The sequence below is a fragment of the Brachyistius frenatus genome, unplaced genomic scaffold, assembly GCF_029030835.1.
Source record: "Brachyistius frenatus isolate BFR_SWC_R1_liver_20210118 unplaced genomic scaffold, ASM2903083v1 Contig_28, whole genome shotgun sequence".
In the NCBI taxonomy this organism is placed as follows: Eukaryota; Metazoa; Chordata; class Actinopteri; family Embiotocidae; genus Brachyistius; species Brachyistius frenatus.
Window position 1 is genome coordinate 1,302,155 of NW_027210627.1, and position 19,731 is coordinate 1,321,885.

At 42.1% G+C, this 19,731-nt stretch overlaps 1 protein-coding gene across 15 annotated transcripts in view; it reads left to right on the plus strand.

Moving 5' to 3' along the window:
* Window positions 1–19,731, plus strand: part of tns1b (tensin 1b) — a 172,640-nt gene that overhangs the window by 82,443 nt on the left and 70,466 nt on the right. For all 15 annotated transcript variants that reach the window (XM_069698814.1, XM_069698816.1, XM_069698812.1 and 12 more), the window contains one exon: window positions 12,728–12,766. In XM_069698814.1, coding sequence (XP_069554915.1) covers window positions 12,728–12,766 — 39 coding nt within the window. The remainder of the gene's footprint in view (window positions 1–12,727; window positions 12,767–19,731) is intronic.

The window sequence follows — 19,731 nt, forward strand, 5'->3', positions numbered from 1 at the left end:
GCCACCCTTAACAGCAACAACTGCAATCAAGCGTTTGCGATAACTTACAATGAGTCTTTTACAGCTGTGGAGGAATTTTGGCCGACTCATCTTTGCAGAGTTGTTGTAATTCAGCCACATTGGAGGGTTTTCCAGCACCAACCTCCTTTTTAAGGTCATGCCACAGCATCTCAATAGGATTCAGGTCAGGACTTTGACTAGGCCACTCCAAAGTCTTCATTTTGTATTTCTTCAGCCATTCAGAACTTGCTGGTGTGTTTTGGATCATTGTCCTGCTTTCAGGACGATCAGATGGCCGGACATTCTCCTTCAGGATTTTTTGGTAGACAGAAGAATTCATGGTTCCATTTATCACAGCAAGTCTTCCAGGTCCTGAAGCAGCAAAACAGCCCCAGACCATCACACTACCACCACCATATTTTACTGTTGGTGTGATGTTCTTTTTCTGAAATGCGGTGTTACTTTTACGCCAGATGTAATGGGACACACACCTTCCAAAAAGTTCAACTTCTGTCTCGTCAGTCCACAGAGTATTTTCCAAAAAGTCTTGGGGATCATCAAGATGTTTTCTGGCAAAAATGAGACGAGCTTTAATGTGCTTTTTGCTCAGCGGTGGTTTTTGTCTTGGAACTCTGCCATGCAGGCCATTTTTTTCCCAGTCTCTTTCTTAAGGTGGAGTAATGAACACTGACCTTAACTGAGGCAAGTGAGGCCTGCAGTTCTTTGGATGTTGTTGTGGGGTCTTTTGTGACCTCTCGGATGAGTCGTCGCTGCGCTCTTGGGGTAATTTTGGTCGGCCGGCCACTCCTGGGAAGGTTCACCGCTGTTCCATGTTTTGGCCATTAATAATAATGGCTCTCACTGTGGTTCGCTGGAGTCCCAAAGCTTTAGAAATGGCTTTATAACCTTTTCCAGACTGATAGATCTCAATTACTTTCTTTCTCATTTGTTCCTGAATTTCTTTGGCTCTCGGCATGATGTCTGGCTTTTGAGGATCTTTTGGTCGACTTCACTTTGTCAGGCAGGTCCTATTTAAGTGATTTCTTGATTGAGAACAGGTGTGGCAGTGATTAGGCCTGGGTGTGGCTCGAGAAATTGAACTCAGGTGTGATAAACCACAGTTAAGTTATGTTTTAACAGGAGGGGGCAAACACTTTTTCACACCAGTGTATGTCAGAGACAGTCTCCTTTCAATAACGATCAATTTGTTAAAGCATTTTAAGCGTGTCCATATATGATACTTCTGCCCAGTGATCAAGCACAGACTGCAAAAGATTTATGAAGTTATATCTTAAGATTTCACCTCCAGCAGCAAACTAGATGTGTTTGTAATATCATCCAAAGTTTGCTTCGGATTTAGTTGTTGACTTTGTCCATGAATGCAGTGGCCTTTGACAAAATGATCACTTTGAACCTCTGTGATGACCTATTACATCACTGCGTACAGCTTCTTTTAAGGTTTGCAGCAAATTTGGAGAACCAGTTCTTGGTTGTGCTACTTCCACCACCAGGAGGGAATAGAAGGGAAAAAGGGCTTTTGACACCCTTTCATCTTCAACATTATTTCGTCATTTGATTTGGTAATATTTTGGACTTCAACATAAGTAAACTCTGGATCAAAAACTGTTTGAGACATGCTCGTTATCGCTGCCAAATGACAGAAAAACGGAATTTAGTAAGCATGTCCTGCCATGATCCCAATGTGCCATGTAAAAAATGATGAAATCTTGATATGTCTCGATAATACGTGATATTGTGCCAAAACGTGAACTACACCCGCAGGATACCATGTCAGTTTCACGTTTTGACTCGCTGAGGCATGAACAGCAAGATGCCTCAGGTTTAACCAAGCAAAAACTACATGATTAGCTTTTGAAAAAACAGAAAATTCAGTTCGGGTTAGGCATCAAAACTACTAGGAAAAGATCATGTTTGTAATTTGACAAAAGTAATGTTATAAACATCAGGTTACTTAAAAGAAACCCATGCCGTTTTATCACCGACTCGAACTCTGGTCTCCTGAAAGTCCTGGGTCCACCTCTGACTGACTTCCCGACTCTGACTTTATCACTCATTATGATCGCCTTCTTCTTAAACCCTCGTTGTGCGTGTCCGTTTCACGCCTGGGCTAGACAACACGTGACACTGACACGTTACCCTCTAGTGGACCAGTAAGTGTATTACACGCCTTGCATCGATACCAGGCTGGTTGATAAGAGTGATAACAGTGGGCATTGTGTTTTTTTTTTACCGGATTTGCATGATTATACACTGGGAAAAAAAAAATGGTAGAGGAAATAGGATATGTATGCATAATTATTATTACTTTTATATAAGACGACAGCTTTCAGATTATGTATGAATGAAAGTTTTTTTAGTTTCCATGTGTCTTAGTTGTGTGTGTGTGTGTGTGTGTGTGTGTGTGTGTGTGTGTGTGTGTGTGTGTGTGTGTGTGTGTGTGTGTGTGTGTGTGTGTGTGTGTGTGTGTGTGTGTGTGTGTGTGTGTGTGTGTGTGTGTGTGTGTGTGTGTGTGTGTGTGTGTGTGTGCCAGCAGTCAGCGAGAAGGGTGGAGAGGCTGTTTTCTTTTCTTTTTTTTCTTCTCTTATCAAGCCGTCATGTCTCTGTGAAGAATGTTTATAGAAAGCAGACCTGTTTCCTTGCTTTTACCAGAAAGCCCTCGTGTTGTTGTTTGCTTTTCGTGGCTGATTGATGAGGGAAGGGGGTTTGGTCTCGAACTGAAAGACAGGAAACACCGCTGCCAGGTTCCTGAATTTCACCCAGCAGCTCAGAATCTGAAGGCTGGACAATAATAAACCTTGATATCATTTTTTAAAACATTAGATATAAGTATTTCTTTTGGCATCGGCTGTTTGTTTTCAACTTAGTCGGGCTGTACATAACGGTGTCTTTAATATTTCTATAAACTGCTGCATTCTCCGTTAATCACATATATTTCTGCATCAAAGGGGAAGTTAGAGATTTGTTCTAACTGCTGTGTAAATGGTGGAAATCCCATTTTAATGACCATGATGGTTTTGTCCAGCTTTTTCATGACCTGTTAATGGCAGTGATGATTTTGCTCTCTTAGATATTTTATTAATCTTTAAGACAGTAATATTAGAGCTGGAAACATGGTACAGCAGTGATTCATGCTCGCAGGAGTCTGGTTATGCAGATCTGCGAATGGATAATATCTTCTCATTTAAAAAAAACATACTGAATATCAAAAATGTTGAACGATGGTGTACAATATAATATCGGGCAAACAGAAAAGGTCAAATCTTTATTTTAGCATTTCCCATTGTTGATGAGGAAGACCTCATGCGCACATTTTTGCAAAAAAAAAAGAACAAAAAAAAAAAAGTTGAAAGACAAATAGATAAAGGAGAGGCAGATGACGAGAAAGACGTTGGCGGGATTTTATGAGAAACCCAAACCCACCGATCCATCTGTCATTAGATACAGTGAAGTGTGTAGGCGTGCAGGTGAGATATAGTTGAATGAATGAGAGTCTGTACGATCCTTTCCCTCCGTGGGGATTTTTGCTGGCCTTGTAAACTAACAGGTCTTCTTGCTGCGGTGTGCTGAATGCCAGCATGGAGCGCAGGCTCGCCTCGGCTTGTCCGGTTTTCTTCTCTGACAACAACCTCCTGCCTTCAGAGATTTAAGCGCTCTTCATGCAAACTCAGTGCAGCCTTGAGATAGCAGCTCCCACGCAAAATATGAATATCAACAATTTAGTGACTGTAGATTTCAAACTACCGTAATCACGTTCTTCATCAGCAGATGAGAGTAGAAATTTTGACATTTATACACTCCAGTAGCGCTAATAACTAACACTAATAGTAAGGTTTTTCCTGTTTGTTTTTTACAGTGCAGATTGCCTCAAAATAACAGTGAAACAAGATTATAGTCACAGTGAATTGGCAAATCTTAAAGTCTACTTGCAAGATCATATCATGTGGTTTTAGTCGTTTGAGGCTATCTTCTAACCCGGCTGTCAGTTCTGTGGTTTAAAGGTAGAAATATGTTTAAAGTTTTGTGATCTTTGGCATCTTTGTGCTCGCCTTAAATCGATGACATCACAACTGTTTTGTGCGCCAATCACAGTCCAGTATGCGTCTTACATTGATGTGACATGGACACGTGAAGCCTACAGAGCACATTCAGCATTTTCCAATGAGAAGGAGCAAATAAATGTAATTTGTAATGAGCTGTTTGTGGAAAAAGTATTTCAGATACAAATTATTATTCCAAGCAGAATATTTTTTATGTCTCATGACGTGTATGTTTATTTATCATTCACTCCGTTTCTGTGTTTCAGCCTCTCCCGTCAGACTTGTTTCATTTATTTTCCAGTGTTTTAAAACTGGTTCCTACAGTAACATCTCCTGCGAGGGAGCAGATGTCCAATGACGACATGTGGAAAAATGTTTTCATATGAACAGTGTCACTAAGATACAAAACGGGGAGATGCTCCGAGGCTGTTTTTAACTTTGGACGGAGGCTGAAGTTTCTCTCTTTTCTTGTTGTTTTTCAGCTAAACTTGTCAAAATACCTCGTTTATTTGTCCTGTACAAACAAATGATTTTGATATTGATCCTCTCATCTGACTGTCGGTGAGATGGCAAACAAGCACAATGCCTAAAAGTGTTTAGAAACATAAACTGCATTGCCTTCCCTTTAAAAAAAAAAAAAAAAAAAAAAGTCACAGAAGATGGTAAACTTGCCATTTCACCAAAGGACATACAGTGAACTTCCCCCCTCTCAACCCTGATTCTTCATAGCTGCCTTCTCCTCTCCTCTTGCCCTTCCTCCCCCTCTTCCTCGTCCCTCAGCCTCCTGGCCCGCTGCCAGACAGTGAGAGCTGTGCTCAATGTGTAAATCAGCGTGCTGGTAAATACTCTTAGGCTCTTAGCTGAAAGAGCCTGGGAAGGGAACGTGACCCCCCCCTGTAACTTTGGAACAAAAGAAACAAGCCATAGCTTCTCCCCTCACAGCACCTTCAGGCCCCTGCCAACAAAGGCGGGGGTGAGAATGAGCAGGCGCCCCCCCCGTCGGCCGAGGGCCACTTTGAGTCCCGGCCGTGGAGAAGAAACATGGCAGGGACGTACAAAAGGCCGCCTGATCCCTGCGGGCTTCGATTTGTACACTCGCATGCATTTACGACGTTGTTTATCTTTGTATTGATTTGATCTGTCACAGTTTTATCTCTGTTTGGTTATTTGCTACTGAAATGATGTCGATCCTGATCTTATTTAAGTACAAACAATATTTCATGTGCTTTATTTACAGCGCACACATTACAGAGCTGAAATCAGCAGTTATTTAATTATCAAACAATCTGTCAATTATTTTTTTTCAGCCAGGAAGTTAATCATTTAGACTATTTAATGAGAGAAAATATTACGATTGTCACACGTTCCAAGGTGTTCTGCAAAACTCGTATTATGTCTGAACAATTGGGAACTCAAAGCCGTTGGTGTTTAATTGACTAATTGATTAACGTGCTGATTGTTTTTGCACAAAGAAACTGTACTGTACACAACCCAGTGTACAGCACTATATAGTACTATACTATACAGAGTTATGTTCCGTATAGTATAGTTTAACACCATATCTGACAAAAGAGAAACGGACACAAACATACATTCATGCCGTTTCATTCCTAAAGTGCTTCTTCTGCTGTGAGACATGAATCAGCAGCACTGAGATGACGAACAGTGTTCGGAGACTGACGCTCAGTCGTGTACGTGTCCTTCACTCAGATCTGCTCAATAAATCGGACTTTTTCCACAACTTTCCCTGGAGGCAAACGAAGAGGCCATAACTTTCCCAGAGACAGAAAAAGAAGAAGAAGAAAACAAAGTAAACGTGAAGAGGCAGAAGCAGACATAGTAGAGAAAATAAAGTCAGCTTTGGACGATATAGATGTAAGTAGTTACAATAGATGCATCAGAATTGCGATAAAATAAATGATCATTGGTCGAGAAAGTAGATAAATACAAAGTGATAGGGTGTGGGCGCTTGGGACGACAGCTCTCCCATCATTCCTTTGTGCTTTGATCATATCCCAATAAGTCCATGCGGACCGGCACTCTGGCACACTCCGCCATCACGGACGCAGAGAAAGCCTTCTGTTACTCGTTACGCCTCCCAAATTGAATTTGCACACTGAATAGTTCTGCTGGGATGTGCCAGATGCAAAGATCTGGATAAACATAAAAGCACCCACGGCAGTCGTGTGTTTATGTGCCAGCGCGGAGAGCCGGGGAAAGTCTTTTTTAAAGGCCCCACGCACGTTTCCACGGTGGAAAGGAGCTGACCTGCACGCTAATCATTTCACTGCTCGAAGTAAAGCTGGAATGTACTCCTCTGTTGGATTTTCCCTGCATTAAGTTTCGGGGATTTATAGACACAAGCAAAGCAGGATTTGTTTACCCGAATAATGAACGGTTCATCATTTATTCATGGCGCCGCAGCGGTCACGTCATTAGCGGCGTTATTAACATATTCAGACCTGGGAGACTGACATGGGTTATATAACTGCGTCTGCAGCTGAGCAGGAAGCATTTGAAAGCTGTCCTCCGAGCCAGAGACGTCTGACGTGGACTTTTGTCTGCAGGAAATGGGCCCCCTGTTTAATGCTGTTAACAGAGGCGCGTACGGAATGCAACAACACAATTATCCTTCATCATATCACACTTATTTGAATACTCCCGATAGCATCAACACACACTCTCACCAGGCCCCCGTCCCCACGCACCGCGGAGCGCGGACAAAAGCTGTGTGTACGTTTTCATCTAAATTCAAACGCCATTCAGAAGCCAGCGGTTTGGTTGCAACTGCATTTGCTTTTACGGGCTGTTTCAATGCTTGATTCAGGTTTTTATAAATATACAAGTGTGGTTCTGTGTTACTGAGTGCGATTTTCTGATAAGAGTATTGGATTTAGATTGGCTTGAAAAAAAAACAACCAAACTTGTCTTTTTTACTTTCCAAGTCAGTAAATGTTTTCCCAAGTTCTTATGGTGTTGTTCGCTAAAGTCCATCTTTCTTATTCGTTTCCTGGCGGTCCATCTGAATATTTCGTCATTAATTGCAAAATAAGCCTAAAAAAAAAAAATATCTGTGTTTTTAGGGTCCTGTCTCTTTGATTGACAGGCCACTGGTGCAGTACATTTACAGCTTCTGGTGGGAGGGGTGCAATGTCGTTGGGTTTCCAATCAGATTCAGTCAGATCCACCGCTCGGTTATAAACCGGTACATGAAAAGTTAGGAATCATGCATTTCCTCCTGAGTGTTTAACATTTTGTGGCCACCCATCCAATAGTTGTTGAAACATTTCACAAAAACCACAAACGTGAAAACTTTGTCATATCGCTGCAGGTCAAAAGTCAGTGTAATTCAGTCTCTCGGCGCAATCAGTATCCGGACCAAATTTCACGGCGGTCCACCTGAAGGCTGCTCAGATATATGATTCAGGACCGGACTGGTGAACCGGACCGACGGGCATCCTCGGAGCCGTGCTGCCGGTATGGACACGCTGTGACTCTGTAACTCGCGCTTCCATTCAAACGTCCTTTTAGCACCATCAATGCCGACATTTTTCACGCCGTGGTTTCCCACTGCTCGACCTGTGGCTCGCCCGCCGTTAAGTGCTCACCTGCAAGCCTGCCTTTAACTTTATACTCGCTGTGGTTTCTGGGAGATCTTGGCTCCGACTGCTTGGTGGTGCAAAGCTCCACTCCGTCGTCGACGAGCGAGGAGGCTGCTGCTTAGCATGAGAGGGAATGTGAGCTATCTCGACGTGGGCAGACTACCTACCCTCTCCGTCTGAACTTTGAATCAGAGGTTTTATTACTTCCGGCGACGTCGGCTAACATGCAATTGATGTTGTCTGAAACCTAATTAGCTTGCAAATAAAAGGGCTACATTTTATTGGATGTGACATTCAGCTAAATGCCAGTCGCTCTAGTTTTTTTTTTCCACGTTTGGGGGGGCGTCTTCATGAAGCGGCTCTTTGTGCCATGTTTTGTCATATTGTCTGCTGGCACAGACTCCGTTTATAATAAATTTCAGATTATTATTTACAATGCTTTTCAGACCAAATAACATATCACATGACGGCTGAATGAATGCCTATTAGAAGTAACGTTTTTTTTTTGGGGGGGGGGAATAGTATTGCAGCTTTCAGATCGACAGGAGCGCTGTGACATTACAACTGGAAGACACAGATTTCTGATCCTTTGAGATGCCATAGTATAACTTTGAAGTTATACAGCGGCGGTAACTTTCTCTTTTGCTTTAGTCAGTCCCTCTGGGATGTCGTGGAGTTTTTTTTTTTGTGAGTGTTTTGAACAAAATTTTTTTGATTTTGTGGACGATTTTCTTAAAGATTGCGATGTAATTTACAGAGTTTTTAGTGAGTTGTTTTGCGGTAAAATATCTAATTAAATTTTTGACACTTCCGCTTATTCTGTTTTTCTCCAGTGAAAAGGTTTGTTTTGCCGATAAGAGTAGCGGGAGGAGAGCCTTTCTGATTGTGAATGAGTTATTTCTGTTAATAAAAACAGTTTTGTATGGAAAGGCGACTTTATGCGTAATACTTTCAGCAGAGGTTCTGCTGACATGTTTTGCGGTAAAATGACAAAAACTTTGCAAAAATAGCAAGCTCCTGCAAATGTCGGGGCTATTGCTTGCATTTGTGTTAATTATTGCGATAGCAAGATTTTGATTTCTTGGACGGACTGTTTTATAGTTGCTTTGTTGACACTAAAGTAGCTCAATGCTACAAATTATTCCACCTGGTGCGTGTGGTTGCACATATTTAATTGGCCAATGCGGTGTGCTGATTAAGAACAATTTTCTACAGAACATACTGCATTAAGATTGTTTCGCCCCCAGTTTGGAGCGTGTTATTAAATATGGTATATCTTGTAAAATAATAATACAGCCGTAATAGTGTGGTTCATTACTGCGGTATATAAGACGTCTGCAGGCTGAGCGGAGCTCTGGTGGAATTGACATGAGGTCACCAAACCCCATACGTTAAAGTTGTCCAACCCCCCACAGGCACACCTAAACTAACAGCAGAGTGAGGTAGGTGTCAATCAATCACTGTCTGGACGCACCCACACAGTCCAGAAAAAAAAGGTCTGATCAGGCAAAAATAAGTTGAAACACCTGTGAGCACAGAGCTGGGTTGTCAAGTGTAGTGTGTGGGCTTTAAATGTCTATGTAAACACAAACAGTAGAACACACGGGAAAGATTAAATAACATTTTGTGGTCATTTAACCGTCATATTGGAGGTTACTCTGGATTTAAAAAAAAAAAAAAAAAATCAAGATTAATGACGTTTACGTGGTCAAACGTGTAACGAAATATGCCATGTCTCTTGAATTTTAGTGTGTGTGTAAATGTACTCAGCTGCGTTCAGGTGGGTCAGCTGTCAGGAAGCATGCAGGGCAGAGACGGCGTCAGGTGAAAACACTGACCAGGCCTGGGGAGTCGGGGCACCCGAAGGAGCCCGGGCCCCCGAGAGAAGAAAGGCATGTCGTTGTGCGTGAGTGATAAGGACGGTGGAGTTTGGGCGGAGGGGTTAGAACAACTTGTGACTGACGTGATTTAACGCAGACGTAGATACTGTATCCCGTCAGCTCCAGACACACTCCACCGTGCCAGATGAAATTCTCGAAAACAGAGACGCATTCCGCCGAGATGTCGTCACTCAACCAGGCTGTTGATACGCAGGACAGCGTGCCAGACAAATATGACAGCCAGCAGTCACCGGGAAGCATTTTGTTCCCACGAAACATGAACAGATATTCTTTTATCTCACTTTTGCCACCGGTCTGAAGTTATTTCCAAACTGCCTCGCCGTGTAGGTTTGGTTTTTCACATCTAACAAGCGTGCATGTAAGCGATTTTACCGAAGCACCGACGGCTACTGTGTTGGAGCCGCTCTTAAATTCAGGTGCCGTCCCTTTTCATATCAGTACATCATCTGCTTCTACCACTAAGAGGGATCAAACCATGTAATCTGATAAAGGTTGTTTCCTGTTTGGAGTTAACATTCCTGTATTCCAGATGGGGCAACCACCATAAAAGAGATTTTAATGACCCAAGGTGACTCACACATCCTCAACTTTGTGAATCCAATCAGCCATCCTAACATCCCGTTGGCGGTCATCCAGTGGTCCTTTTAATTCTGGTTTGGAAGCATCCGCTGCTGGTAGTTAGTGAAACATCATCAGAACAGTACACTCGATTGTTTATCAAGTTGGACAGTGCTTTAGCTTTCCACAGCCTCACCAGCTGTTTTGGTCTTTGTTAGTTTCAGACGGCTCGTGTTGGAATTGGGCTGCTTCACTTCTGTATTGGGTGATATTTGCTCATTTCAGCCCAGTATCATGACAAAGTTTGAAATAGACACGCTGGTCCACAACATCAAAACATGAAATAGCCACGCTTTGGCCTGTCTAGGCGTGAAACTTACACCTGCATAAATGTCATGTGACGCAAGATCACGTGATCTCGCAACAGAAGCAAGAAAGGACCGTTTTTGGTGTCTTGGTGGCTTTAGTCACAGACAAAAATGCGGGACGATGAGGTTTCGGATCCAGGAGGTGTCAACATTTTGTTGACTTTTCTTTTCCCCTAACCCCAACCAAGTTATTTTTCCTAACCCCAGCCACATGTTTTAGCTATAAGTTTCATTTTCCTGTAAGTCACATGGCTCTAGGCATTCAGTAGATTTGATTTATGTCCACTACAGGAAAGCGTGTAACTTTCACGCCCAGACAGGCCAAAGCGTGGCTATTTCATATTTTGCTGTAGTGGACCAACGTGTCTATTTCACGCTTTGCAGTGGTACCAGGTTGCTCATTTGATATGTTCAGCTCCAGTATGAGTTGGGCACAAATTGTGATTTTCAAAACCCCACCGCATGATTTGTGGTTTATAAAAAAAACATAGCAACACTTCACCAGCATTGAAACTGCCAACACAAAGTTTTGAGGTTTCAAACACAGTGATCCCTGGCATGATTGCATCTCATAGTATTGTTAAAAACATTATCCAAAATATCTACTCTGAACTAAGAAGCTGCATGCGCGTAATTCTTTTGGCTCAATAACTTTGTGTTAAGCTGAGTCGACCTAATGAGAGCGTACAACATTTTCAAAAGGTAAAAGTTAAAGGAGGGCCAGAGTTTTATTTTATTTTTTCTTGGTGTGCGGTTGAGGAATGTCCTGCAGCCTCGTGTTCACGCAATGACGCAATTAGTCTCGGATAAGGAGAGTGGTGGAGCAGTGGCAAAAATGAAAGGTGCTTTTAGAGGTCAAGAGTTGTGATAACCTCGAGTCCTCATCTCTCAAAGCCGAAACGGACACAGCACAGTAATAATAAAAGGATAAACAACATGAAAAGTATAACGCTACCTTGTACTATTGTTTGTCAGTCTAACAGATGAAACTACTAACTGGTGAAAATTAAGCTCGTAGGTTTTTTTTTTTTGCAGCATCAGAAGAATGATATTGAAACAGGAACAAAGAGACAGAATACAGACATGAACAGGAAGGAAACATCAACGGCGGCATCCTGTGTGTATCCATCCTCATCTAGCGCTCATTTTTTTTCTATAAGCACTTCATTTGAATTTTCCGTTGGAGGACATTATCATTACACTCTTCCTGTTTATCGGCCCCGGTCCTCGAAACGATTATGAAAACTGTCGGACGGTAATCGGATTATCCTGGGCGCTCGACAGATCATGAGTTCTGTTGGAGCGATCCCACCACCGGCTCACCAACGCTTTGTACTTCATTCCAGTTAACGAGAACATACAGTGTGAGGGAAAGGGCTTCTTGTTCGAGTGGTGAATATTAAGCTTTTAAGTCTCGATATCGCTCTGCTAACACTCCTCGTCCTTCAAGCAGTTCCAGTTCTGAACCTTGTCGTTTCTGATGGAAATGCTGCTTATAGTTCACTACTGAACAACCTCATTGAGAGCTGAATATGAATTGGTTTTTGGCCACTTGGGGGTAGCAGAACCAGCTGATGCAAACACAACACAGACATATTGTCTCCTTTGTAAAGTTATTATGGTAGATGTTGCCTATTTTTACCTCCAGATAATTGAGAGCGATTAGCATCTCACTTTTTAGCTGCTAAGTGCCCCACTAAGTTCACCAACTGTTGACTAACTTTATATGCTGTTTGGCGCTGGTCGAGAGTTTTGAGAGTTTTTCCTAAAACCAGTTGCCTGAAGCTGCCAGAAACAACACTGACGGGCATTGAGCGTGAACCAAAACATATGAACTTGCTGGCAAAACCAAAACAATGAGCTGAAAGAAGCTAAAACACTCGGTAGAGCTGAGGGAAACCACAGAGTTGGATGAAACGGTAATTCTATGTGGGTTTTGTTGCTGTAAGTGATTCAAATTATTCATTTTAGTGCAACTAAATATTGATTAGTGCAACTTTAAATCAAATGAAACCCGTCCCTACCTGGTTGTACATTTGTATCCGCAGTGGATATGAGCTAAAATACTGGTGGCATCTTAAAGCTCGTGGCTGCACCTACAAGATATGAAGCACCAAAGTCTAACCTAAATATAGGTGCATGCATGCAAAAAGATTGTAGTGGACAGTTGCTGTTTTAGATTTTCCTATTTTAACATAACTGTAAACATCACAACTGACCAGTCCTCTTTTTGATTTCAGGTGTCTTCATCTTGTGTTCCAGCTACAAACTACGAACTGGTAAGTACCAGGCTTTTTTTTGTTTTTTTTTGTCATAGTAATTGCTTCCATGCCGTACATACTCAGCAGGCATGATTGGGCTCTTCCTGGTGCAGAATTATTGCAAATAGGGTTGGAAAGTAACAGCCTCTATCAGCTACACTAACACGGCAGTTACTGTTGCAGATAATGAACCATTATCTGGAGGCCCCCTGAGACAAACTTGTGATTTGGGGCTGTATAAATGAACCTGATGTTACTTGACTTAATCATTGTTTGGCAGTTGCTTTCTCTGCACTGATAACATTGTAAAAATTTATTTTTAAGCTTTTTGGCTTAAAATATATTTTTTTAATTATGGATAAGAAAGGTAAATAAAAATCTGTGTCCTCGAGTCTGCTATATCATGATGTCGACTTTCAGTCTTCCAACTAACACCGAGATAAGTGGGACGTAGTCTTGAGTATGAAGAGATTTTGCACGGGCAATAAAAAGAAAGACGCTTGCTTCGTTGCCTTATTTGGTATTGGCATAAGAAGACTGTGTTAGACTTGGATATGATTTGCTCTCTTGCCTTCCTTGCATGTTGTGTGTTTAAATGGTTTTGGGTGCTTGACAAACCAAAGCAAATATCCCCCTGCACTTTTCTGCGCTCACAGAGAAAATATTTCTCAAAATGTCATGTTTTTCTTTCATATAAAAGCTGCAGTAATTAAACAAGAACATGTTATTATCATCACAGATGCTTTTTGCGCTGGATGCTTTCTACGTGAGGACATCGGTTTGAGATGTGGGCTAGGCTCTCTGGGCATTGTCAAAGGCACGCTCCGGAGTTCTTCGGTTTTTGAAATGAACACGTTTTGGACGCAGAGTGCAATAATCTACCTCAAAAATAGTCTTCCTGTTGGCCTCCACTTCACTTATTGAACCTGTAGTCTGTTGATGCTGCCGTGTATCTGCTGCCTTGACTGCTTGTTCTGCTGTCAGTCAACTTTACGCTCACTTTGTCAGTGAATTTTCCCCCGCAGACGGCAGCATTCAGGTCTAATATGATCTTTTTTATGCACGACTTTGTCAACTAATACGCAGGAAAATCTGATTGGATCAAACCCGGATCAAATTATATCATAGTTCTGCTTTAATTGAGTAGAAATGGCTGAAGGAAGTAAAGGGAAACGGGAACAGCAGGGCATCTCTCGCCATTGTGTCTCCTTTCTCTTCAGCTTGCCAACAGAAGTGCCCCCCAGGGGCTTTTGTTCCTGCATTAAAGGTGCTGATTGCCCCCATAAACACTGACGAGCTGAGGTGTTGACGTATCTTTACTGTAGCAACGAGGAGAAACTGTTAAGAGCTAAGTGCAACGGTGGCTTTCAAGACCAGCCATTAGCTTGTTTTTTTAGCTGTAGGGATAGAAAGGATGGGAAATAAATACAGAGTGGACACCTGCTGAGGGTCGGCCTGCTTTTGTCCACCTGACGTGTTACACGCAGTTTGGGTGTTGAGTTTGGCCGGGAAGCTTTTCTGTTTTCGGTTTATGTATTACATGGATGAGTAAGTAATTTGCGTGCAGGGAGTGGATGAGGTTGTGTTTGTGTGTGGATGTGCGAGCGTGCTCTCCGGCCTGAGGTGTGCTCCCCGTCGGCTCTCCTCAGCCCCTTGTTTGGTGAATTCCTTTCGCTCACAGCCAGAGACCGACGTGATTTACTGCCCCACTCAGGTGGAGACTGATTACAACACTGACCATATATTCACTTAGCCAGAAAAATGTTTTCTGAATCCAGACATTCCAGAGAGATGGACGAGCTACGACTAGACGAAATTCAACTTTATTACCAGAAGATCAAGATCCGCCTGAGTGAAATCAGATACTTTCATGCAGCTGCTTCTCAGCTACAAGAGGAAAGCAAACAGCACCATATGATTTTACTGATTTAATTGGTTTAAAAGGTATTTTTTTCCCAAATAAAATTTAAATCAATAATAACATTTGTTTGACTGTCTTGAGTGAGGCCAATTTGGAAGCAACAGGAAAGGTGATCCAGCAATGAGTCTTGTTTTTTGGCTTTTGATAAAGTGAAACATTGTTGGCAAACAGATATGACCACACAGACCATTAAGTATGTGTTGTGGGCCTTTTGATCATACCACATGACCTTCCTTCCAGGGAAGTGTAGATGTTAAAAATGCAGTTTTTCTGAGCTCTTAAAGGACTTCACATCATGTTAGCTTGAAGGTTGAGAGGGAAAGTTCATTCGTGATTTCGGAAACTGTCGTAGACAAAAACAGCGTCATCATAAGTTCCATTTAATGGCTGCTATGGAGGTTTAGATGGTCTCAAATCATCTTCTCAAGAAGACAAACATCACTGAGTTCTCATAGATTTGTAGATGTCCAAAGAAACCCATTCTTCTGAAGACTTTAATGATGAGCTGGTGCAGCTCACAATAAAACCAAAACCGTAGTCACGAGTGTGAGTTCAGCGTTGATAGATAGATTTGTTAGAAAAGCCATGCAGTTTGAATGAGTCTTTGTGGAGCTTTAACCCTCGTGTTGTCCTTGGGTCAAAATGACCCGCAGCTGTGTTCAACCAAGTTCTATTTTATTTCTATATTTTTATATTTTTCGGGATCATTGGTCATCATTCTTTAAAGAAACCCTCACAGCCTCCTTGTCACCAATGATCCCCAAAAATATGAAAATAAAATAGAACTTGGTTGAACACAGCTGCGGGTCATTTTGACCCAAGGACAACACGAGGGTTAAGAGTCCCATGTATGAACTGGACTGAATGGCAGCAGCTGTTACTGTCATGTTTACGTTTGTGTTGTCCAACCGTGGATGATGAGCCACAGCACTGCTAGCTGACAGAAATAATATGGTTGGATTACATAAAAATCAGCACCACCACCATTTTCAGGATAAATCAGTGTAATTATAAAAACTGGAGGATTCTTTTTATTTGTGATTTAAATATAGTAATCCACTAGTTGCTAACTGTAGAGTGAATTTGGACTCAATTCCGTCCTCTGTTGGGAGGCGATGCCAACTGGAAGTCCATTTACTGTAACTGATGATGTGTGGTTGGGAGATCCCATCCAGCAGTGAAGATGACAGTCCGTGACTACCCCACAGGCAAAACCCCACTTGGGTGGGGGTGGGGTGCACGGCGTAGCTGCAAAGCCTGCTGGGAGCATTCCTCAGATGTTCCCTCATGTCGAGGCAGCTCTGCCGGGAATACGTTTTATTCCGCACAAAGCCTGGTAGAGGGTAGGAGGCAAAGACAGACAGATGTAGCCTGTACATCTGACCACACTCACACACACACACTCAGTAACACACACAACAAATTCATGCTCTCACAAGCAAAGATATGCACACAAACCATAAACCACTAACAACTACGTCATCCAGCTTCTTCTTTCTTTTTCTTTTTTTATAAGTCTTGTGTAGCTGGGGAACAGGGCCAGGACATTGCTGAGTAATGAGTAACTGTGGGGCAAAGATGATGTAGATGTGGTCCAATTAGCGCTGAGGTTAGAAGCACACATATTTCCCCGATGTGCCCTGTGTTACACTGTGTATACAAGCACCGAGCGGGCATCCTGTTACGGATTACAGTATGATCGCAGCTCCCCGGGAACGAATGTAGAAAAAAAAAAAGGCATGTTTAATGTTGAACTACGAAGCCAGGTGACATGTGTTAGTGTTTCTTACGTGTACAATGCAAGAATCCAGCATTATCCAGTGTTTATGCTGACTGTTACATAAGGATGCTGTGTAATAAAGAGGACGTCATGCAGACATTGACTACAGTTTATATGGCGGTAAAAGAGAATGAACTCGTTGAGGACGGTGTCAAAGTGATTTCCCAAAATATCAAACTCGGAGAGATAACGGTAGAAGAACGTTACTTTTATGCATTTTCTATTTTGCTGGATAAAGATTATGATTCCAATTCAAAGGAAATTATTACCCTGCCACCAAATCCTCAGTCCCTAGTTGACAGATAGGACATTTTTAAATCTTTGTGAAGCACAGAAATCCTTCTACATTTTTCTGTTTCGTTATAGGTTCGGCAGTAAACTTGTTAGTACGCTTTGTTATACAATTTTCTATACAAGTATATACATAAAGTTTATGTACTTTACATGAAAGAAATGCACAAAATAATGTGTCTTCATACTCAACGAAACACTTAATTTGTAAATACAGTTACTTTTAATTGATATGGTTAAAAATAACTGGGTCTTTTGGTTTACAATGCTGATTTATAAGTAAACAGTGGCTCGTAAACTGCGGTTTTATGAAGTCGTCCCACCAAGTTCCTTGTTGCAGTTCAGGGAGTCAAAATTCAGTCTGACTTATTATCATAATGGACTTGTCTGCACACTAAACTATAACTTACTCTCTCCACTGTTAGAACATATAGTATAGACACATGGGTTTAGACTGTGGTCACCCTCAGCTTCCCAACTGGCTGGCTATTAAATGCCAAAATTGTCCCCTTTATACCATTAACTGCCTTTTGGTTTCCCATGTTTGGTTTAATTGTTTCCTTTTAATTAACAGCATGGCAGAGGGCTGAGATTTTTCACACTTTCATGAAGTTTCTCTGAGATTCATTCGGGACACCGCGAAGCTTCAGTAAAATCTTTCTTATCCCCCCGAATAACCTGAAAGAAATGATCCAGAGAGCGCTGTCCCTCAGTAGCAATGGCAGAGACAGCTTTACAAAACAATACCATACTCAGACCACTTTTTGCATTCTGTTTTCTATAAATAGTCTGTATTTTTTTTTTTTTTTAAATTTTTTTTTACCTTAATTAATCCTGAACCTAAACAAATAGCTTTTAGCCAGGCTGACAGTATGCGTAGCATAGTGTAGGTAACTAAATACACATATCCTACTGTCTCCTGAACAATGAATTTTAAATAATGTGGTGAACTTTTTCACGAGTGCCATCATCAGTCACAGTTTTCATCTGTTCAATAATTTGATTTACAACTTGCTAAACGCCAAACATCAGAGTCAGCTATACTTTGCTCATGATTCTAAACAGAATCTTAAACCTTCTGTAACTGATCTTTTTGGCCACTTGGGGGGGAACGGAAACAGTTTGTGAACACAGCATTTTAACACCATAACCTTTTCAGTTCATATAGAGAACTTGTTAGCAAACAGTTTATTTACGCATCCTCCCATACAAAGAAATATTCTTATTAATTTCAGGGTCGTGTTCCTGATGATCGGGCAAACACGAGTCCAATATTTACCCTCTTTTAGGTACTTTTGGTCTCTACTAACTATTGAGGGACCGATTTGACTTTTTAGCTGCTAAATTCTCCACTATGATCACTAGCGAGCTGCTAACACTGTCCGTCTTCTATTTGGTGCTATAAAGGGAGAGTACAGTGTGTTTATCAGAGCTTTTGTTGTTGTTGTTGTTGTTGTTGCTGAAAACAGCTGCCTCCGTCAGCTGATAATGACGTTAGGAGAGCAATGAGGGTGAACCAAAATAGCACGGCCCGGACAGCCGACCTGAAAGTTGCTCTAAAGCTGTTTCACATTAGTGCTTTGTTTTCACATTTTAGTCATTTGTCATTTGATACAGTTATAGCTGCTTTAACTAACAGTAACAGATCAGTCATGTGTATCATTAAAACAATATTTTGGAAGGCCCTGACATAAGACCTAATCTGTCATTTGGGTTATAAACAACATTATATATCTAAATTCTTCTTTATCTTGGAACATATTTATGCATAACGTAAAGAACATTCCATATTTCTTTGGAGGCCAAAGAGGCCAAAACGTCTTGTTGTCCAGATAAGACTCGCACGACTCTTCTGCGTTCTCTTCTGAGAGGTAAAATATGAGGTGTGCAAGAGAAGAAGCAACTTGTATAATGGGTGTGTTTTTATTCATGTGCATGTGGTTGTGACTGATTAGACCCACTTCACACACACACACACACACACACACACACACACACACAAAACAGACACAACACGCACACACACACACACAAAACAGACACAAAACACATGCACACACAAACACACACACAAAACAGACACAACACGCACACACACACACACACACACACACACACACACACACACACACACACACACACACACACACACACACACACACACACACACACACACACACACACACACACACACCAGACACAACATACACACACACAAACACACACACAAAACAGACACAACACGCACACACACACACACACACACACACACACACACACACACACACACACGCACACACACACACACACACACACACACACACACACACACACACACACACACACACACACACACACACACACACACACACACACACACACACACACACACAACACACACACAACATACACACACACAACACACATAAAACAGACACAACACGCACACACACGCACGCACGCATGCACACACACCTTCAAGGAGTAAAAATACTTGGCAGCCGTCTTCAGAGACTCCCTCCTCTCTCACATGTTGGAAAAGGCTTTTGGTTACATAACAGAGCAAGTGCCCGGGTCCGTATCAACAGGAGCAGGGACAGGCGGGGTGAGAAACATGGAGATGTCAGAGGCAGTTTGGGGTCACGGGCGGCTCAAGGTTTTTTTTTCCCACAGCGAGGACCGGCCGTTCTGCAGGTCCTCAGGGATCTGTGGCATGTTTGGACCCCCCCTGACCTTGAGTGAGAGGGAGGAAGGGGTGGGGGATGCAGAACGGAAAATACAGCAATACACACTTCAACCCTAACCCTTGATGCACACAGGCCTCCGCAGCTACTCCCTCCTCAGCTCTTTGTTTACATTTCTGGGACGTGGCTATGTGAAAGTTGCAGATGAAGGAGCGCGGAGCATGAGAGAGGAACAGCTGTGTGTGCTTCTGCTCATGGTGTTATTAGTGAGAGTGGTGGAGTAGTTAAGGCTGGGCTGTAAATCAAT